The sequence below is a fragment of the Dama dama genome, chromosome 9 (assembly GCF_033118175.1).
Source record: "Dama dama isolate Ldn47 chromosome 9, ASM3311817v1, whole genome shotgun sequence".
In the NCBI taxonomy this organism is placed as follows: domain Eukaryota; kingdom Metazoa; phylum Chordata; class Mammalia; order Artiodactyla; family Cervidae; genus Dama; species Dama dama.
Window position 1 is genome coordinate 54367901 of NC_083689.1, and position 23501 is coordinate 54391401.

At 41.9% G+C, this 23501-nt stretch overlaps 1 protein-coding gene across 8 annotated transcripts in view; it reads left to right on the forward strand.

Annotated features, from left to right (window-relative positions):
- LOC133062479 (protocadherin alpha-C2) overlaps window positions 1–23501 on the forward strand; it is a 192358-nt gene that overhangs the window by 64442 nt on the left and 104415 nt on the right. Inside the window, exon 1 of one of the 8 annotated variants that reach the window (XM_061151513.1) lies at window positions 2887–5331. The exons of 5 other annotated variants lie outside the window; for them this stretch is intronic. In XM_061151513.1, coding sequence (XP_061007496.1) covers window positions 2941–5331 — 2391 coding nt within the window. In that variant the 5' untranslated portion in view covers window positions 2887–2940. Of the gene's footprint in view, window positions 1–2886; window positions 5332–8910; window positions 11429–14743; window positions 17250–23501 lie in introns of those variants that run through there. 2 more of the 8 variants (XM_061151506.1, XM_061151511.1) reach the window with 2 other exon arrangements.

Here is a 23501-nt window from a genome sequence, read left to right on the forward strand (position 1 = left end):
ATGCTGGGAGGGATTGGGAGCAGGAGGAGAAGGGGATAACAGAGGATGAGATGTCTGGATAGCACCAGTGACTCGATGGACATGAGTCTGAATAAACTCCTGGAGTTGGTGATGGACAGGGAGGCCTGGCGTGCTGCAATTCATGGGGTCGCAAAGAGTTGTACATGACTGAGCGACTGAACTGAACTGAATTGAATACCAGTGAAGGATCAGTAAGTGTTTCCAAAATTGTATACTTCAGGAATAGCTTTAAACGTGTATATTTCCCATAAAAATCTTTGAATGTGTGTAGGTCTTTCAGAATTCAGTCTTCTTCAGTCTTACTGTTGCCTGAGAGATTGTGCCAACTGAACAAATAATCTGTGATCAAATAACTGTATATTTCAATGAGTCATGATAGCACAGAGTGAACATCACTGCTTATATTCTGTAGTTTTGTAGATACAATGCTGAATGGTACTTCTAATCCATTAATTTTGAAAAACCCACTGGTTTCCAAGAGTGGCTTCAAGATTTATTTTTGGTTCTATGTTTTCAATAAATAGTAGTACTAGATCTATTATGGAATATTAGTGGATGATGAGGACTGGCAGAACATTAAACCATGCACTCTAACACTTGACTAGCAGGACCTACAGCTGGAATTTAAGACTAAGCAGATTGATTTTGAAAAGGTCAGGGTCAAAGTTCCTTAATCTTTTCAGTCAATCTTACAAAATCAATGTTAACATATTATATAGATGTGATTTCTTGGCACCAGCCTATTACCAGATCTCAGGCCCATCCCCAAAGATAAGTTCAAAGATATAATCTATTCTATAGGAGCTAGTTGAGATGATGAACTCTGAAGTATCACAGCCAAAATGCAATGGATGTGACATTGGTCCATACAGTATATCTAACTCTTTTATGACTTGGCATTCTTCCAGTGTCACTTAATATACTTGTGTAACATGTGGTTTCAATTTAGACGTGTAATATAATCTCTCAAATAAACTTTCTCATATTTATTTCTCTACCTTTAAAAAACATCACATTGCATGTAACATCTCAATCCCAAGTTTCCTTGGGGAAGTGGTTGGAAGTCTGTTGCTTCTTTCTTCTGCCAAATCTGACAGGCTTCAAATATCATGTTAGATCTACTGTTCTCTAGCCTAATGGTATACTTTGAAAATAGGCCTATTTGACTGGTTGTTTTCTATTAATAGATGAATAACAGAATTCAGTGTCACAAATGGTTATCAGTCTGTTTTGTTAGTTTTTTAAAAAGGAATTTTAAATTTACTTTAAAGACAGTTCTAGCAGAATAATAATGTTGGGAAAAGAACAAACTTGAAATAAATGAAACAAGATTTGAAATTAGCAATAGAACATATGTGTGTATTCAAGATATAATAAAATATTAACATAAAAATAAATATACTAGCAATTTTTACTGTAATATTTTTAGATTGGATATGAACCATCAAAACTGTACAACAAAATACTCAAGCTAGAATGATATTTATCCTGAACCACTTTCTTCTCTCAGTTTTCACTGTACCCTTTTTTCCTTACTCAAATCCCAAAGTAATATGAAACAATAAAGGACATGTAACTAAAGTGCAACTTCAGGCAATGAAAATTCACATCAGTTCTAATTTTCTAGTTGATATCTTATGAAATTGAATTTCTATTAACACTGAGGTCATTTAGTTTTTGGTTAAATCGATTATTTTCTGTTTTCTTTAGCACAATATTAGGCACTTAGAGGCAAAGTGTTTAAAAATAATTTCCCTTATTTTGGATAAATTTACAACCTCAAAGCCAGAATTTTTTAAAAGAAGAAATAGGTCAACTATTCTCATGACTATATCTTGATAAATATATAAAAGCCAATGTTGTTGAGAGGAAATACCAATATGGCACAGAAGTTTTCATGGTGATTTTTATTTCATTGAATGGTAAAAAAGTTCACTATGAAAGAAGTAGTCTTTCATATACTGACACCATTACATAAAGTAACAAAGTAATCATTTTGATACCTGTTATTGTTAGCAATGCAGCTTACATGAGAAATCATGTAAAATATATGCCAAATATAAATTTCATTTACATCAATAGACTTTTCTCTTGTGAATTTCCTGTCTTACACCACCAAATTTGAAATATATTTTTGTTTTCCTTGTTGTTCTTTAGTGGATATAAAGTTTCTTGTAACAGGAACACAATTAAATGTAAATACCAATGAAGAATTAGAACTAAAGAAAAATATAAATCAAAAGCAAGTACATAGTGCACATAGATAAAATTACAATATGTAGGCTTAAAGACTAAAGAATTGTTATTAAAGTTTCAAATTTGTCTTTGAGTTTCCTAGCAGCTGAAGTATCAAGAGAAACTAGAAGTAAAACAATTTTTGTATGAGGAAATGTTTGACTCTTTTTTTCATAAGGCTACCTATGGAATTGATCTCTCTCTGTCTCTGTCAGTGTGTGTATACGTGTAGATAAGTAAAAGAGCTCTAAATCAAACATAGGAACAAACATTTCAGTTTGACGTTAATCAAGAAAAAGACACCATTTTCCATATACCATCAATTTCAATATGACTTAAAATCTGAATGTTCCACAAATAAACATTTTGGAAATATTTAGGGTATAAAATAGCTTGAAACACGTGAACTTATTTCTCTTCAAGTACAATTCTGTGGTGTTGGATGTAGGGTACAATACTCACAATTTCAGGCACAAGGTGTCGCTCTTTACTTGGAGGAAGTAGTTCATTCAGGGGTTAGTCTGCGCTTCCAGGAACTCCCCATTTAAAGACTCCGTCATGCCGGATGCTACCGTTAAAGGATCCTTTGAAACTTCTCAAAGATTCAGCAAGATATTTAACCGGGAACTGGAGTCTATGGTACTGTAAGTGTAAAGTATCGTATTTTGGAAGTCAATATATGAGATGTCCGCGACTCAAAGAAGTGGATTGGGCAATGGGCGACTGCTGCTGTCGCTTCTGCTCCTCGCAGCCTGGGAGTCGGGGAGCGGCCAGGTCCGCTACTCTGTCCCTGAGGAGGCAAAACACGGCACCTTCGTGGGTCGCATCGCCCAGGACCTGGGACTGGAGCTGGCGGAGCTGGTGCCCCGCCTGTTCCGGGTGGCGTCCAAAGGCCGCGGGGACCTTCTGGAGGTAAATCTGCAGAATGGCATTTTGTTTGTGAATTCTCGGATCGACCGGGAGGAGCTGTGCGGGCGGAGCGCGGAGTGCAGCATCCACCTGGAGGTGATCGTGGACCGGCCGCTGCAGGTGTTCCACGTGGAGGTGGAGGTGAAGGACATTAACGACAATCCTCCTGTGTTCTCTCTCAGAGAACAAAAGCTGCTGATTTATGAATCTAAACAACCTGACTCTCGTTTTCCTCTAGAGGGAGCTTCTGATGCGGATATAGGAGAGAATGCTCAATTGACCTACAGACTAAGTAAAAATGAGTACTTTTCTTTAGAATTACCAATAAATAGTAAGCCGACTAAAAAACTGTCACTTACGTTAAAGAAGTCTCTAGACAGAGAGAAAACTCCGGAATTTAATTTACTACTGACGGCTGCAGATGGAGGGAAACCGGAGCTCACTGGCACTGTTCAACTCTTCATCCGCGTCTTGGATATTAACGACAATGATCCGGAATTTGAACAATCAGAATACAAGGTGAGATTGATGGAAAACGCAGCTAAAGGAACTCTTGTGATACAGTTAAATGCCACAGATCAAGATGAAGGAGTCAATGGGGAGGTAACATACTCCTTAATGTCAATTAAGCCCAATGGAAAACCTTTATTTACACTAGATGAAAATAACGGAGAAGTGAAGGTCAATGGAACTTTAGACTATGAAGAAAACAAGTTTTATGAAATTGAAGTACAGGCCACAGATAAGGGGAATCCCCCAATGGCAGGTCACTGCACAGTCTGGGTTGAAATCTTAGATGCCAATGATAACGCCCCTGAAATCACTGTCACTTCCCTGTCTCTACCAGTACGAGAGGACACTCAGCCAAGCACTGTCATTGCGCTGATCAGTGTATCTGATCGAGACTCTGGTGACAATGGACAGGTAATCTGCTTTCTAACGCCCAACGTCCCCTTCAAGATCGTGTCCACATTCAAGAACTATTATTCACTAGTGCTGGATGGCAGCCTGGACCGTGAGAGCGTGTCTGTCTATAACTTGATGGTGACAGCGCGGGACGGGGGCTCGCCTTCGCTGTCCGCCACAGCCAGCGTGTCCGTGGAGGTGGCCGACGTGAACGACAACGCGCCCGCGTTCCCGCAGCCCGAGTACACGGTGTTCGTCAAGGAGAACAACCCGCCCGGCTGCCACATCTTCACCGTGTCGGCGCGAGACGCGGACGCGCAGGAGAACGCGCTGGTGTCCTACTCGCTGGTGGAGCGGCGGGTGGGCGAGCGCGCGCTGTCGAGCTACGTGTCGGTGCACGCGGAGAGCGGCAAGGTGTACGCGCTGCAGCCGCTGGACCACGAGGAGCTGGAGCTGCTGCAGTTCCAGGTGAGCGCGCGCGACGCGGGCGTGCCGCCCCTGGGCAGCAACGTGACGCTGCAGGTGTTCGTGCTGGACGAGAACGACAACGCGCCTGCGCTGCTGCCGCCCGGGCCAGGCGGAGGACCCAGCGCGGTGAGCCAGGTGGTGTCGAGGTCCGTGGACGCGGGCCACGTGGTGGCGAAGGTGCGCGCGGTGGACGCGGACTCGGGCTACAACGCGTGGCTGTCGTACGAGCTGCAGCCGGCGGCGGGTGGCGCGCGCAGCCCGTTCCGCGTGGGGCTGTACACGGGCGAGATCAGCACGACGCGCGCCCTGGACGAGGCGGACGCGCCGCGCCAGCGCCTGCTGGTGCTGGTGAAGGACCACGGCGAGCCGGCGCTGACGGCCACGGCCACCGTGCTGCTGTCGCTGGAGGACAGCGGCCAGGCGCCCAAGGCCTCTTCGCGGGCGTTGTCTGGTGCAGCTGGCGCAGAGACGGCGTTAGTGGATGTGAACGTGTACCTGATCGTCGCCATCTGCGCGGTGTCCAGCCTGTTGGTGCTCACGCTGCTGCTGTACACGGCGCTGCGGTGCTCGGCGCCGCCCAGCGAGGGCGCGTGCGGGCCGGGGAAGCCCAGGCTGGTGTGCTCCAGCGCGGTGGGGAGCTGGTCTTACTCGCAGGAGAGGCGGCAGAGGGTGTGCTCTGGGGAGGGGCCGCCCAAGGCCGACCTCATGGCCTTCAGCCCCAGCCTACCTCCGGGTCTGGATAGAGAAGTCGGAGAAGAGAGGCAGGAGGCAGGATCAAATCATTCCGGTCTGGTGAGTTCTATAGATCCTTCCCTTCTTCTCGAAGTTTATGTTAATTGTTTAAAAAATCCAGTTTATTTCATGGATGTCTTATACTTCGAGTATCGTTTTTAAAAACATTTGTTAGCGAAATGCCAAATGATACATATCCAATTTTAATCATATAAAGTATTAGGCTACTTAGCCAGTAAATATCCTATTTCTCCTAATGTTTTGTTAGAACATATTAAAAAAAAATGAAGATGAAAGAATGACGTTTTTGTCATCACTCTATTAGAAATAATTTCTTATTTTCAACTCATCTACCCAAATCACTCCGTCATCCCTAATCTAATTAATATGGATAATAACTATGGATTTTTAAAATTTTACTCATCCTCTTTGCTTTTTTAAACAAGCTTTAGCTTTGATATTTTCACATTATTAGATCAATGACTTTTGTCACTTCAGGCTTGTATCAAAATTTTAACACTGTTAATTAGTTCTGAAAGGACTTTCTTTCTTTTTCTTTCTTTTTTTTTTTTGGTTTTGAACATTCATCATACATCTATTGTCCATTAAATAATCCTCAGTCTTTCCTCTACCAAAAAGATAAAACCTGTTTTCATATTATTTGTGGTAAAAGAGTACAGACTTTTGTCCTAGTGTGCTTATTTCATTGAAATAATATAACTAAAATTTCTGTCCATTTTTAATTTTGTAATTTTGTTCTTTGAAATGGGGAGAGATTTATCTACTACGTACTGAAACAAAGCAAACAAAGCTGCCAGAGTCACTAGGCAAATAAGGTTATTAATATTCCTCAATTAAGTCATTCAAACTTGCTAAAGGCATGCATATAGGCTTGTAACATCTGCAATATGTGCTAGTTGGCATTACTTCTTAAGTTTCTGGTTTTATCTATATAGAAAAAATTAATTCTATCAAAGTGAATCCTATTGACATTTATCAGTTTCTTTCATTTTAAATTTCCTATCCTTAAGTGCTTTATTGCTGGCATTTGTAAAAGTTTCTTTCCATGTAATATACCCATGTATATACATGCCCATGTACCACATCTGAAAATTCTAGCAAAAATCATTTGCCTCTAGGTCATCCTTCTAATTCAGTGGTTCTTAGCCACATGTAGGATGGTGGAATTGCTGACCTCTTTTGAGAAGCTGATGAAAGTCATTCTCCCTTTAAAATTACACAGCAAACCACTTGGCATAATAGTCAAGGACTCCATGCTGAAGCTCATCCTTGGACCTCTTTTTATGAAACTTTGTATCTCAATATTAATTGTCTAAAAAATTCTTTATTCAAAATTAGTCAATAAGATAAAAATATAAAATATTTCAGGCTCAAAAGTAATTAATCATATAACTTATGAAAGTTTGTAAATATAAATAAATGTGAATGTTAGGTAGGGCACATAATATTACCCATTTCCAAACTAACTTCTTGGAATGACTCAACATCATTTTAATTTAATATAAAAAGTAATGTTTTAGGTTCAGGTTAAAATTTTGCAGATTGTTACTATTGCATAATATATAAGTAATCAATACACATTTTAGATAATTCCAAGTTATGTGGATTAATTTCTACAAATTTAGTGTCTTTTATACTTAATTTAAATTTCAAGATTACATTCTAGAATGCAAAATTGTTATTTCATTCTATTTTGTAGTTTGATTGTTTAATTATTGAGCTAACTTTGGATTTTTCTATCAGTTTAATCATTTAATTATGTCTAACAGTGAGTGAGGATGCGTTGGGTCTCCTGAATACATTACAATAAGGTTCCTTGTGAATTATGGTACATTGACATTTTTGAAAATGGAAGATATAAAATGAATAAGCTTGATGGTGATAGATAGTTTGAATAGTCCCATAGCATCAAAATTCAAATATGTATTTCATTAATTCAGAGTGAGTGTGGTAGTTGATTTAAGTTATTTTACACTTGTAGAATCATTATTGGTTATTATTTTCTGGCTCTTTAAAAATTTCACTTCTCAGTTTCCTTTATTATGTGTTAAAATAATAATGAGAAATTATTGGTTTAAAGATTTTGATTTAAATTTAAACGAGCTTCTAAATAATATGCTTACTTTTTTTTTTTTTACAACTTCTGTAGGATCTTATCTGTGTTCTGTTTTCCCTTAAATCTAGTCTTGAATTACTGAATAAAATTATGAAGAAATATTTTGATTCTCCCTTGAATCATAGTCAGCATCGTTGTCTTCTGAAGAGAAGCTTATTTTATATAACTACTAACTGGCCTGGAAGGAAGGACATAGAGGGACACAAAATGGTCATTATGAAGTTCATATTCTTTTGACTTTAGTCAATGAGATTGGGCTCCAAAACATTTCATGATATCTTTTTCAGATTAGTGCTCTACTACCACTTCAGAATACCATGAAATTTGGAGGTTTTGACTCAACATTTTACATGAAAATGCTTTACTCTTGCTAGAGTATTCTAGAATCTGTGCCCACAATTCATTTTTCAACATATTATAAGAATGAGAGCAGCTGTATGAAAAGTCATCACATGTGAGCATCAAGGAACCAAAAATAACATCCTCCATATTAATGATGAGTTCTAATATTGGTCATATTTATGAATAAAATAATTTATATGAATGAAATATTTTCTCCTTTACTGCTACTGCTGCTGCTAAGTCACTTCAGTCATGTCCAACTCTGTGCGACCTGATCCCTGGGATTCTCCAGGCAAGAACACTGGAGTGGGTTGCCATTTCCTTCTCCAATGCATAAAAGTGAAAAGTGAAAGTGAAGTCGCTCAGTCATGTCCGACTCTTCGCAACCCCATGAACTGCAGCCTACCGGGCTCCTCCATCCATGGGATTTTCCAGGCAAGAGTACTGGAGTGGGGTGCCATTGCCTTCTCCATTCTCCTTTACTAGACAAGGAAATTCTTGGCTTTCTCATAAAGACTTAGAATGAAGTGCTTGTGAAGCATGAAATTCATTATGAATGTGAATTGTAAGCAATACAAGGGCTGGGGCGGTGTTCTCAGTCATGTCCGACTCTTTGCAACCCTATGCGCTGTAGCCTGCCAGATTCCTCTGTCCATGAAAATTTCCAGGCAAGAATACTGGAGTGGGTTGCCATTTCCTACTTCAGGGCATCTTCCCCACCCAGGAATCAAACCCGTCTCTTGCATCTCCTGCACTGGCAGGTGGATTCTTTACCACTTTGTCATCTGGGAAGCCCAATGGCAGGGGTGATAGATATTATTTTTCATTTTATTTTCCACAATAGCTAGCTAATGAGTAACTTCTGCCATGCCACATTTCAATGATTATTTTATGATAGACTTTGAAGCAGAATTATTTTAAAAACTGAAGTATAATAGAAGTATTTGTGCTTTGTTAAGAATATTATATATATTAAATAGGTATTTGCAAATGATCCATGAAACTATCCAAAAAGTTGAAACATATTTAAAGTGAACCAAGAAGTGGCTAAACCAAAAAGAACCTCAGGATCTTTCTTGTACTTACATAATCAGTCACATGATGTCGCTGTATACTCAAAAGGTGAAAAGGGAAAACTCTCCAAGTCCAGATTCCAACAATCCACAGAATAGGATAGACTCCATATTGACCGGAAAGCTGGGTAAAATTTGCTGAAGATATACTTACGGAAGGGGAGACTGGTCATAAATGTCGGCAGGCGAGCTATCCCTTAAAACTGACAATCTCACCTCAGAGATCCCTTTATCTGCAATGGTGTTTTCTTGGCGAGGAGGCTTCGAAGCTCGGTGCCTGCTACTCTCGGTTTTGCTCCTCGCAGCCTGGGAGTCGGGGAGCGGCCAGGTCCATTACTCGGTTCCCGAGGAGGCAAAACACGGCACCTTCGTGGGCCGCATCGCTCAGGACCTAGGACTGGAGCTGGCGGAGCTGGTGCCCCGCCTGTTCCGGGTGGCGTCCAAAGGCCGCGGGGACCTTCTGGAGGTAAATCTGCAGAATGGCATTTTGTTTGTGAATTCTCGGATCGACCGGGAGGAGCTGTGCGGGCGGAGCGTGGAGTGCAGCATCCACCTGGAGGTGATCGTGGACCGGCCGCTGCAGGTGTTCCATGTGGAGGTGGAGGTGAAGGACATTAATGACAACCCGCCAGTATTCAGAGGAGAACAAAAGGTACTCATTTCTGAATCTGCTCCTTTGGAGTCTCGTTTTCCTCTAGAGGGCGCGTCTGATGCGGATATCGGCCTAAACTCTCTTCTGACCTATAGGTTAAGTCTAAATGAGTATTTTACTCTTAAACTAATAACGAAAACCGACAAAAGTATATTGCCTGAACTCATTCTTCGGAAGTCATTGGATAGAGAAGAAATACCAGAACTTAATATGTTGCTGACCGCTCTGGATGGCGGTAAACCCCAGCTAACAGGATCTGTTCAGATTCAAATAACCATCCTGGATGTTAATGACAATGCTCCTGAGTTTGATAAGCCTGGCTATAAAGTGGTGCTGTTTGAAAATGTCCCAAACGGCACCAGAATCATTCAACTAAACGCTTCTGATCTAGATGAAGGACCAAACAGAGAAATTTCCTATGGAATCAGAATGATTCTGCCACGGAGTGAGAAATGTATGTTTTTAATAAATCCAGAAACAGGTGAAATTAGAATTTATGGGAAACTGGATTTTGAAGAGAATAATGAGTATGAAATCCAGGTTAACGCCATTGATAAAGGGATTCCGCCCATGGCTGGTCATTGCACGGTCCTGGTGGAAGTTCTAGACCTGAATGACAATACCCCTGAGGTAATGATCACTTCGCTCTCGCTCCCAGTGCGGGAGGACGCTCTGGTGGGCACTGTCATTGCCTTGATCAGCGTGTCCGACTGTGACTCCGGCGCCAATGGGCAGGTGACCTGCTCACTCACACCACCCCATTTCCCCTTCAAGCTGGTGTCCACCTTCAAGAATTACTATTCACTAGTGCTGGACAGCGCCCTGGACCGCGAGAGTGCGTCGAACTATGAGGTGGTGGTGACAGCGAGGGACAGTGGCTTGCCTTCTCTCTCGGCCACAGCCAGCGTGTCCGTGGAGGTGGCCGACGTGAACGACAACGCGCCCGCGTTCCCGCAGCCCGAGTACACGGTATTCGTCAAGGAGAACAACCCGCCCGGCTGCCACATCTTCACCGTGTCGGCGCGAGACGCGGACGCGCAGGAGAACGCGCTGGTGTCCTACTCGCTGGTGGAGCGGCGGGTGGGCGAGCGCGCGCTGTCGAGCTACGTGTCGGTGCACGCGGAGAGCGGCAAGGTGTACGCGCTGCAGCCGCTGGACCACGAGGAGCTGGAGCTGCTGCAGTTCCAGGTGAGCGCGCGCGACGCGGGCGTGCCGCCCCTGGGCAGCAACGTGACGCTGCAGGTGTTCGTGCTGGACGAGAACGACAACGCGCCTGCGCTGCTGCCGCCCGGGCCAGGCGGAGGACCCAGCGCGGTGAGCCAGGTGGTGTCGAGGTCCGTGGACGCGGGCCACGTGGTGGCGAAGGTGCGCGCGGTGGACGCGGACTCGGGCTACAACGCGTGGCTGTCGTACGAGCTGCAGCCGGCGGCGGGTGGCGCGCGCAGCCCGTTCCGCGTGGGGCTGTACACCGGCGAGATCAGCACGACGCGCGCCCTGGACGAGGCGGACGCGCCGCGCCAGCGCCTGCTGGTGCTGGTGAAGGACCACGGCGAGCCGGCGCTGACGGCCACGGCCACCGTGCTGCTGTCGCTGGAGGACAGCGGCCAGGCGCCCAAGGCCTCTTCGCGGGCGTTGTCTGGTGCAGCTGGCGCAGAGACGGCGTTAGTGGATGTGAACGTGTACCTGATCGTCGCCATCTGCGCGGTGTCCAGCCTGTTGGTGCTCACGCTGCTGCTGTACACGGCGCTGCGGTGCTCGGCGCCGCCCAGCGAGGGCGCGTGCGGGCCGGGGAAGCCCAGGCTGGTGTGCTCCAGCGCGGTGGGGAGCTGGTCTTACTCGCAGGAGAGGCGGCAGAGGGTGTGCTCTGGGGAGGGGCCGCCCAAGGCCGACCTCATGGCCTTCAGTCCCTGTCTTCCAGCGTCTGGAGAAGATTGTTTAAATCCTTCCAGTGAAGTAAGTCCTTGATATCATTTAAGTATGTTAGTCATTTTGTATTTTTCATGTATTAGCCCAAATTTTCAAGCATTGGGTTCAGTTCAGTCGCGTCCGACTCTTCTCGACCCCATGAATGCCAGGCTTTCCTTTCCATCACCAGCTCCCAGAGCTTGCTCAAACTGATGTCCGTTGAGTCGGTGATGCCATCCAACCATCTCATCCTCTGCGGTCCCTTTCTCCTTCTGCCTTCAATCTTTCCCAGCATTCCATTTTATCTTTTCCAATTATTTTCAGCATTTCAAGCATTAAATAATTGGAGAAGATAAAATGGAGGCCATGGATAACCAGATTTAAAGTTTCCTGGCTCAGTAATTTTTCATATTATCTATGAATTTCTAGCCTTGAAAGAAATAAGTACATTTGAGTAAACACTGTCTAAGTTCTGATAAATTTATTTTTAATTGGTACTCAATTTCATAATTAAATGAAATTTGCAAGGCTAGTGTAGAGAGTTCCCAGATATCATAAACTAGATTCCTTTACTGCTCTTTACATGCATAGACTTGTAAAGTAGCCTTCTTGATCACTCATCTAGTTGCAGTACAATCCCCTTTCAAGTAGTATAATAAAAATTATCAATTCTAAAATGAGTAATTTATGTTATTGCTCCCATAGAGTACCTTCTTTCTTTCCATTGTGATTGGCTACAGTACTGTTGTTATTTACATAAAATATGCCATTTAAAATGTTGTAATATCTATCTAAAGCGGGATGCACCTTATAATTAATGTTTTATAACAATTTAACTGATTCTTTTTCTTGGTAGCACACAAGTAATGGCACATCTTACAATTAGTAACATTTCTTTGATTCCGTAAAATATAAGAATAGTTATTCAGGACTTGTCTGGTGGTCCAGTGCCTAAGACTCTGCATTCCCAAAGCAGGAAGACTGGGTTTGATCCCTGGTCTGGGACCCAGCACAACCAAAGGATATTTATTGCCCCCTATTTTGTCCAGGACCTGTTCTAAGATCTTTAATTGTATTATCTCATTTACTTATGAAATCACCCCTACAGTGCAGGTACAATATTTATTATTAGCATTCTACTGATAAGTCTGAAACTTAAGCCACATAGATCGTGCAAAGTGACTCAAACCCAGTTTTGGAGGATCACCAACCCATTATGGCATGCTACTGCTCTGATACAATTATCAGGTGAATCTTTTAAAAGTGTATTTTACATCTTGTAACTTTCTTCCACACAAAGCCTTTCTAGACTGTTTTTTAACATGAGGGAAAGAAATGAGTAAAGAGGGAGATACTGAAAATTAGACAGGCAGAGAAGGAATGAAGATGAAGATGAAAAATATGAATGAGAATAGAGAAAAAAATTAATACAGTAGGGTTGGCCTTAAAAGTGGCATGATTTTTCCTTAGTAGTGAATGAATAATAGAGAATATAAAGAGAAATGTCAACATAAGAAGAGAGCCATTGAGTTTGTATTTGATGACTTATCTTTCTGGGTAAGTCATCTGAGAATCACATGGTTGGAATGAGGTTGGGAATTTGAGAAAAAAGAAGAAAGTATGGAAGAATCTCTATGGGCAGGAATTATGAATTCACTTGAGGGGTCAATTGAAGTAAAGGTGAGTATAAACTTGTAGAGAATAATGTTAAGTGGCTAATGAACTGAGGAGTTCAACAGAAAGCATGGAGAAAATGGTTAGGCTGTGTATTGAAAGCTAAAGAAAATGTTAAAGAGGGGTGATATAAGAAGATATGTACCTATAGGGTATCTGAAAGGGCATGTTTTATTTTATTTTTAAAAATTTTAATTTGTGTTGGAGTATAGCCAATAAACAATGTTGTGACAGTTTCAGGTAGACAGCAAAGGGATTCAGTTATACATACACATGTATCCATTCTCCCCCAAACTCCCCTCCCATCCTGACTGCCACATAATATTGAGTCGAGTTCCATGTGTTATGCAGTAGGTTCTTGTTGGCTATCCATTTTAAATATTGCAGTGTGTACATGTCAATAGCAAACTCCCAAACTATTGGAAAGGCATGTTTTAAATGGTTGTGTGGTCTAGGTTAGGTGGAGAGGTAAAAAAGACAAGGTAGGGCCTGATAGACAAGAACAATTAGAATCAAGAAGCTATTCCCATTATAAAAGTAAAGGTGTGTTAATAAAAGTAATGGAGCAATGAGGAGAATGATGGTGAGAGAATATCAAATACTCACATTTTCAGAGGGGAGCAAAGGTTCAGAAATGAACCCAACTCTTATTTCCTGCAGAGTTGGGCACAAAACAGGCAAGAGAGTTACGGAGCTATACTCTCTCTTTCCTAGCTCTATTGGCATGGAACTTGGTGACTTGGTAAAGATAAAAGTAAGATTCCCTCCCTTTCTTCCTTGCTAGAGGTGTGTTAACATCTGTATCTACTTGTTGTTACTTGGAAAATCAGAGTCAACTTACATGATAGTAGGAAATTCCCTAGTAATGGTATAAGATAGGGAGAAAGAAAAGGGAAGTTTAACTTACTGGTAGTAATTTCATTTTTAGCAAATACATGAGATACTAGTTCTTGGCATGGTTTATATAAATAAAATCCAGGACTTCAAAGTATTGTTATATCTTAATGGTCAATATTGTGTGTTTATGTACATACACACTCACATACAAACTCATATTTACATCGATGGACATTTTCTTCCAATACAAATATTTTATCCAAATTCACAATCATGTTTGGGGGAACTTAAAAATATTATATTTATTTAAAATCTGGTATATCAGTTACAGAATTTTCTATGTTCATTTATTTCATTCTTATGTGATTCGTTGTTTCTGTTTGGAGTCAAGGGAGTTGTGTGAGTAGGTCTCAAAAATATTACAGGAAAAGGACATTCCCACCAAAACCTACAAAGCTATGAAGAACTAGAGTCTGATTTCCAAAAGCAAATGTGGACTACTACCTCTTTTTACAAATTCTGCACCACGTTTTACACATGCAAAAATATTTTTGTGGAAAGATGGAACTCATAAACTGATTTCAACTAGAAGCCAGTGCTGAACAGAATACAGTGAGTAACTGTTGCTGGAGAGAAAAACATTTAATCTTCCATTACGTATTTGCAGTGAAAAATGTCATGAAATGCAAGAAGAAAAAAAAAAAAAAAACCCCTACGGCAACGGAAATTATGAACTGAGTCGTTATTACACTTACACATTCATGCGCATGGTGTCGCTCTTCACTGAAAACAATTCCGCGAAGAAAGCGCCTCCGCTCCTTCCTTCTTGGAGAGAATTGGGCAGATAGTGGAAAACCTCGGCGAATCCTCCCGCAATAGAAGGATGTAAAATTAGACCTTGAGGGGCATTTGAAGTAAAGTAGCCTATAGACTTAAGATATCTCTGAAGGCTTTTGAGTGTACCATGCTGTTTTCCTGGAGAGAAGGCCCAGGAGCTCGGCTTTTGCTGCTCTCGCTTCTGCTCCTCGCAGCCTGGGAGTCGGGGAGCGGCCAGGTCCACTACTCTGTTCCTGAGGAGGCAAAACACGGCACCTTCGTTGGCCGCATCGCCCAGGACCTGGGACTGGAGCTGGCGGAGCTGGTGCCCCGCCTGTTCCGGGTGGCGTCCAAAGGCCGCGGGGACCTTCTGGAGGTAAATCTGCAGAATGGCATTTTGTTTGTGAATTCTCGGATCGACCGGGAGGAGCTGTGCGGGCGGAGCGTGGAGTGCAGCATCCACCTGGAGGTGATCGTGGACCGGCCGCTGCAGGTGTTCCATGTGGAGGTGGAAGTTACAGATATTAACGACAACCCGCCTGTGTTCCCAGAAAGTGAAAAAAGAATAATCATTGCTGAATCTAGACCTCCGGAAACTCGGTTCCCGCTAGATGGCGCATCTGATGCAGATATTGGAGTAAACTCCGCCTTGACGTACCGACTCGATCCCAACGATTATTTCACTTTGGACACACAAAACAGTCGTGAACAAACGTCTTCATTATCACTTGTGTTAAGGAAATCATTGGACAGAGAAGAAATTCAGGAACATAGTTTATTATTGACAGCTAGTGATGGAGGTAAACCCGAGTTGACCAGCACAGTTCAGCTGCTGATTACAATCCTGGATGTGAATGACAACGCACCAGAATTTGACCAATTAATTTATAAAGTGAGAATGTTAGAAAACTCATTTAATGGCTCATTAGTGATCAAACTAAATGCCACAGACCCTGATGATGGTACAAATGCAGACATAACCTACTCATTTAGAAGACCTGTATCACCTGCAATATTATATGCGTTTTACATAAATCCCGACAGTGGAGAAATTAGGACAAAAGGTAAACTGGATTTCGAAGAAAATAAATTGTATGAAATATCCGTGGAAGCGATTGACAAGGGGAATATTCCAATGGCGGGTCATTGTACCATTTTGGTGGAAATAGTAGATATAAATGACAATGCTCCAGAAGTTACCATCACTTCTTTGGCTCTTCCGGTGCGAGAGGACGCTCAGGTGGGCACTGTCATCGCCTTGATCAGCGTGTCCGACCGTGACTCCGGCGCCAACGGGCAGGTGACCTGCTCCCTGATGCCCCAAAACCCGTTCAAGTTGGTGTCCACCTTCAAGAATTACTATTCACTAGTGCTGGACAGCGCTCTGGACCGCGAGAGTGCGTCGAACTATGAGGTGGTGGTGACAGCGAGGGACAGTGGCTTGCCTTCTCTCTCGGCCACAGCCAGCGTGTCCGTGGAGGTGGCCGACGTGAACGACAACGCGCCCGCGTTCCCGCAGCCCGAGTACACGGTATTCGTCAAGGAGAACAACCCGCCCGGCTGCCACATCTTCACCGTGTCGGCGCGAGACGCGGACGCGCAGGAGAACGCGCTGGTGTCCTACTCGCTGGTGGAGCGGCGGGTGGGCGAGCGCGCGCTGTCGAGCTACGTGTCGGTGCACGCGGAGAGCGGCAAGGTGTACGCGCTGCAGCCGCTGGACCACGAGGAGCTGGAGCTGCTGCAGTTCCAGGTGAGCGCGCGCGACGCGGGCGTGCCGCCGCTGGGCAGCAACGTGACGCTGCAGGTGTTCGTGCTGGACGAGAACGACAACGCGCCTGCGCTGCTGCCGCCCGGGCCAGGCGGAGGACCCAGCGCGGTGAGCCAGGTGGTGTCGAGGTCCGTGGACGCGGGCCACGTGGTGGCGAAGGTGCGCGCGGTGGACGCGGACTCGGGCTACAACGCGTGGCTGTCGTACGAGCTGCAGCCGGCGGCGGGTGGCGCGCGCAGCCCGTTCCGCGTGGGGCTGTACACCGGCGAGATCAGCACGACGCGCGCCCTGGACGAGGCGGACGCGCCGCGCCAGCGCCTACTGGTGCTGGTGAAGGACCACGGCGAGCCGGCGCTGACGGCCACGGCCACCGTGCTGCTGTCGCTGGAGGACAGCGGCCAGGCGCCCAAGGCCTCTTCGCGGGCGTTGTCTGGTGCAGCTGGCGCAGAGACGGCGTTAGTGGATGTGAACGTGTACCTGATCGTCGCCATCTGCGCGGTGTCCAGCCTGTTGGTGCTCACGCTGCTGCTGTACACGGCGCTGCGGTGCTCGGCGCCGCCCAGCGAGGGCGCGTGCGGGCCGGGGAAGCCCAGGCTGGTGTGCTCCAGCGCGGTGGGGAGCTGGTCTTACTCGCAGGAGAGGCGGCAGAGGGTGTGCTCTGGGGAGGGGCCGCCCAAGGCCGACCTCATGGCCTTCAGCCCCAGCCTTCCTCCTTGTCTGAGTTCTGCGGAGGGACCAGGTGAAATAGAAGCAGAATTAGAGCAGTTGAAAAAGGTGAGGTCATATTTTAAATTTTCTTTCTGTTTTAGCCATCCTCACAGTTTTCTGTTTAAGATTCTTCAATCTCAGTTTTTAGGTCATTCTTTAATTTGGTCATTAAGGTGTTTAATGAGTGTTACTGACATCATGAGTTCCATTAATCTTCAAATTAAATATTAGTAAAAAACCATAGTATTGGTCATAATGCTAATTATTTGCTTTTGTTGAATTCTTGATAGTTTTAAAATATTTATTGCCTACATAAGCATTTTTCAAGAAACTCCACATTGTGAGTGCTTAAGCATCTAGAAAACCGTAATTAAACATTTTAAAATCTGTGTCTTTAAAATTTACAGATATGCCCACATACAGATTTTGTTTTGAATGGGGCCAATAAAGTTTTTTCTTTAAGGTGCATTTTTCTTACTTCTTAAAGAATCTTTTGTTTGCTCCTTCCTTATTTTCCTCTGGCACATCACCATTCCCCCGCCTGTATGCAATCTGAAAACCCTTATGATTTTCCTTTAACATTTTTATTTGCAGTTACATAATTATTCACATACATGCATACACATGGTGGTTTTTTGTTATTGTTTCTTTTGAAAATTTTGTTAGCATAGATATTGCATTTTACATTTCACAGTCACCATTACTTTGTGGAAATCCCTGATTCTTTTAATAGCTGTGTAGTACTCTATAGTGTGGATGTACCATTTCTATGATATCATTTATATCAGTTATTCACCAGCTGATGAGTACTTTGTGGTTTTTTTGCCCTCATAAACCATGCTGTGGAGAAGACAATGGCAACCCACTCCAGTACTCTTGCCTGGACAGAGGAGCTTGGTAGGCTGCAGTCGCTAAGAGTCGGACACGACTGAGCGACTTCACTTTCACTTTTCACTTTCATGCATTGGAGAAGGAAATGGCAGCCCACTCCAGTGTTCTTGCCTGGAGAATCCCAGGGACGGCGGAGCCTGGTGGGCTGCTGTCTATGGGGTCGCACAGAGTCGGACACGACTGAAGCGACTTAGCAGCAGCACCAAACCATGCTGTTATATCATTTTACATATTGCTAAAATATTTGTGCCTTTGTATAAAATTCATTTTCAGATATTGATGAACCTAAGGGTATGAATAATTTCAATTTAAATATATGTTTCTAGATTACTTTCCCAAAATTTTGAATTTCTTTTTATCTCCACCAACAAGTTTGAGCACTCTCCCTAAAAGCAATAGCGGTCTTACATTCTCCCAATGTGATATGTATAAAATGGTATCTTTGTTACTTTAATTTTAATTCCTGTATAGCTTTGAGCATGTCATCAGCATTTGGTTTTCATTGATTTGTCAGTTAAATTTTTTGGTTGTTTTTCAGTTTGGGAGAGTTCTCTGTCAATAATTAACTTTTATCTCCCATTTTTATCACAGATATTTTTCCTCCTATATATTGATTTGTTTAGGGTATATTTTGCCGTATGAAAGTATTTTTAAAATTTCTCTGTTTCCTGTTACGGATTTTAAAGTCTCTTAGGTTTATTTAGGGATATCTTCCCAAGTTTTATACTGAACATTCATTAATTAAATTCATTTAAAAACATTTAAATTTAATTTAATTAAAAATTGAAGTATAATTGATATTAGTTTCAGGTGTAGAATGTAATGATTCAGTATTTGTGTATATTGTGAAATGATCACCACAGTAAATCTAGTTAACATTCATCACTGTACATAGTTAAACAAAAATTTTTTCAATGAGAATCTTTAAGATCCTTTCTTTAGCATCTTTCAAATATGTGATACAGCATTATTAACTATAGTCACCATACTGTGCATTATCTCACTAGGACTTATTTATTTTATAACTGTCAGTTTGTCCATTTTGATCACCTTCACCCATTGCACCCACCCCTTGCATCTGGCAACCACTAATTTGTTCTCTGTATCTGTAAGTTTGTTAGATTCCACATAAGTGAGATCATTTTTTTTTAATGTAGGCATTTATCATAATAAACCTCCCTCTTAGCATTGCTTTTGCTGTATTTCATAAGTTTTTTAAAAATATGATTTTATTTATTGATTGATTGATTTTTGGCTGTGTTGGGTCTTTGTTGCTGCGTGAGTGAGTGGGGGATACTGTCTAGTCACAGCATGTTGGCTTCTGATTGTGATGGCTTCTTCTCTTGTGGAGCATGGGCTCTAGGCATGGCAGCTTCAGTAGCTTCAGTAGTTGTGGTGCAGGGGCTTTAGTTGCTCTGCAGCATGTGGGATCTTTCCAGATCGAGGATTGAACCCTAATCGCCTGTATTGGCACATTGATTCTTTACTACTGAGCTACCAGGGAAGCCCACCTCATAAGTTTTGATATGTTGTGTTTTCATGCTCACTTGTTTCAAGATATTTTTTAATTTTCCCTTGATTTCATCTTTGATCCATTGGTTTCCAGGAATGTGTTGTTTAATTTCCACATATTTAACCATTGTGGTTGGAGAAGATACTTCATATAATTTCAGTCTTTTAAAATTTGCTTACCCTTGATTTGGATCTAATACCTGATCTATCCTGGAGAATGTGTCATGTGTGCTTGAGAAGAATGTATTTTCTGCTGCCCTTGGATGGAATGTTCTACATGTATATCTGTTAGGTACATTGGATGTATAGTTCAAGTTCAATGTTTTCTTATTGATTTCTTTCTGGATAATCTATCCATTGATGAAAGTGGATATTGTAATGTTGTCTATTGTTCCCTTCACTCCTTCAGATCTACTAGTATTTGTTTTTATATTTATGTGCTCTGATATTAGGTAGATATGTATTTATGATTGATTTATCTTCTCGATAACATGACCATTTTATCAGTTTTAGTGACCTTTTTTGTCTTTTGTTACAGTTTTCTACTTAAAGTTGATTTTGTCTGATATAAGGATAATTAACTCTGCCCTCTCTTTTGGTTTCCATTTTCATGGAATGTCTTTTTCCTTATCTTCATTTTGAGCCTGTGTATTAGCTGAAGTGAATGTTTGGAGGCAGCTTGTATTTGTGTCTTTTTTTTTTTTTTTTAAACATTTTTGGCCATTCTGTGCCCTTTGATTGGATAATTTAATCCACTTACATTTAAAGCAATTCTTGATAAGTAAAAACTTACTATTGCCATCTTGTTCATTGTTTTCTGGTTGTTTCATTCTTCCTTCGTTCTTTTCTTCCTCTCCTGATATCTTCTTTTGTGAACTGATGATTTTCCATTGGGGTATACTTTGATTCCCTTTTCTTTATCTTGTGTGTATGTGTCTACTGTAGTTTTTTGTTTGTTTTGTAGTTACCCTGTGGCTTACTTGAAATATCTTACAGATAAAACAGTTTATTTTAAGCTGATAACTTTGATCATATAAAAAAAACTCTACTCTTTTCCCTCTCCCCTTACTTTATGTTTTTGTTGCCATAATTGACATCTTTTTTATATCCTGTACCATAAACAAATTATTGTAGCTATATTTATTTTTAACGCCTTTGTTTTATAACCCTTATACTAGAATTAAATGGTTATCACAATCATATTACAATATTAGATTATTCTGAGTCTGACTACATACTTACCTTTACCAGTGTATCGTGTATTTTCATATGGTTTCATGTTATTAGTTAGCTGCCTTTCATTTCAGCTTGAAGAACTCCTTTCAGCATTTCTTATAAGGCACATCTAATAGTAGATGATGAACTCCCTCAGCTTTCGTTTGTTTGGAAAAGTCTTTCTCTCATCTTCATTTCTAAAGGTCAGCTTTGTAGGGTAAAGTTTTCATGGTTGACATTTTTTCTTTTGGCTCTTTGAATATATCCTCCCATTCTTTCCTGGCATACAATGCTTCTGCTGCAATATCTGCTGATAGCCTTATAAGAGTTGTCTTGTATAAGATAAATTTTTTTCCCTGTTGCTTTAAAAATTCTCTTTTCTTCTTTGATTTTATACAGTTTTATTATAATTTGTCTTGAAGAAAATTGTCTTGCATTGAAAATTTGAGGTAACCTATTGGCTTCATGAACTTGGATGTCCAAACCCCTCTCCAGGTTTGGGAAATTCTCACCATTCTTTCTTAATTTTTTTAAAAAAAGTATTTATTTATTTATCTTTCACTGTGCTAGGTCTTAGTTGCTGTGTGGGCTTTTCTCTAGTTGTGACAAATGGAGGCTACTCTCTAGTTGCAGTATGTGGGCTTCTCATTGCAGTGGCTTCTCTAGCTGTGGAGCACAGGCTCCAGGTGCATGGGCTTCAGTAGTTGCAGCACATGGGATGAATAATTACGGCTTGTGGGCTCTAGAGTGTGGGCTTGATAGTTGTGGCACACAGGCTTAGTTGCTCCGAGGCATGTGGAATCTTCCCAGACCAGGGATCAAACCTGTGTCACCTACATTGGCAGGATTCTTATCCACTGCACCACCAGGAAAGAACCTGTTATTTCTTTATATATGCTTTGTGCCCTTTTCTCTTTCTCTTTTCTGAGACTCCAATGATTATTTCTTTTAATGGTGTCCCTTAAGTCCCATCATCCTTCTTCATTCTTTTTCACTATTTTTTTCTTTTTACATCTCTTTATCAGATATTTTAAAATGATCTGTCTTGCTCCTTCTACTGTCTTTCTGTAGCATTTCAATTTTTCTGGTTCTACAGCAGCAAGCTACGCATGTTTGTTCTCAGTGACCATTAGGCATCTAAACTATGGTGGTTCCCTGACAGTTTCAAGTCAAGTGAGACAGATACTAGTTCCTTGACAACCCTCCAAAATCCAGAAGGGCTGGATTCATGCCCATTCTCCCTCCTTCCTAAAGGAGCTAGCTGCCTTTTTGCTAGCAGCTAAGTTTGCTTATTCTTCATGGCTCCCAGGCATCCAAACTATGCCAGTTCTATCAATTCTCTGAGTAGGGCAATATATAGAAACTAGTCCCTCATGAAGTTCTCCAAGAAGCTGAAACACTGGACACATGCTCTACTCTTCTCTTTCCCCTTGAGGGTGGGAGAGTGAACCAGGGTGTTTTTTCCTGGTGCTGAGCTACGCCAACTTCTGGGAGGGGCTGCTGTGAGTAAAGTAAAATTACTCTTATTTGTTCCAATACAGCTGTTTAAGTTTTAAACTCATTTGGGTACTCCAACTTCTTAACTTAATTATAGAATTCTTGTAAGGGTATTTCATTACACATATCATTACTAATTAGTATTTTTGTGGGAGATTTAGGGCTGGGACTTTCTATTCTGACAGCAAGGAGTAAGTGTCTTTTAATTTCATGGCTGCAGTCACTATCCACAGTGATTTTGGAGCCCAAGAAAATAAAATGGGCTTCTCTGGTGGCTCAGACAGTAAAGAATCTGCCTGCAATGCAGGAGACCTGAGTTCGATCCCTGGGTCAGAAATATCCTTTGGAGAAGGGAATGGCTATCTCCTCCAATTTTTCCTCCCTGGAGAATTATGTGGACAGAGGAGCTTGGTGGGCTATAGTCCATGGGGTTGTAAAAAGTCAGACGTGACTAATAGCAACATTACAAGATATTAAATATGGTTCCCTGTGCTATACAATAGGTCCTTGTTATTTATCTGTTTTATATATGGTAAGTGTATATCTGTTAACTCCAAATTCCTAATTTATCCCTGCCTTTCCCTTTGGTAACCATAAGTTTATATTCTGCGTGAGAATGTTTTTGTTTTGTTAATAAGTTCATTTGTATCATTTTTCTAGATTCCACATATAAGTGATATCATATGATGTTTGTCTTTTTCTATCTGACTTACTTTACTAAGTATGACAATTTCTGGGTCCATTCATGTTGCTGCAAATGGTGTAATTTTATTATTTTTCTTGGCTGAGTAAGTAACATTTCACTGTATATATTTACACCACCTTTTCTTTATCTATTAATCTGTTGATGAATACTTATGTTGTTGATGAACACTCAAACTGCTGCACAATTGCACTCATCTCCCACACTAGTAGAGTAATGCTCAAAATTCTCCAAGCCAGGCTTCAGCAGTACGTGAACTGTGAACTTCCAGATGTTCAAGCTGGATTTAAAAAAGACAGAGGAACCAGAGATCAAATTGTCAACATCCACTGGATCATTGAAAAAGCAAGAGAGTTCCAAAAAAACATCTACTATTGCTTTATTGACCATGCCAAAGCCTTTGACTGTGTGGATCACAACCAACTGTGGAAAATTCTTGAAGAGATGGGAATACCTGACCACCTGACCTGCCTTCTGAGAAATCTGTATGCAGGTCAAGA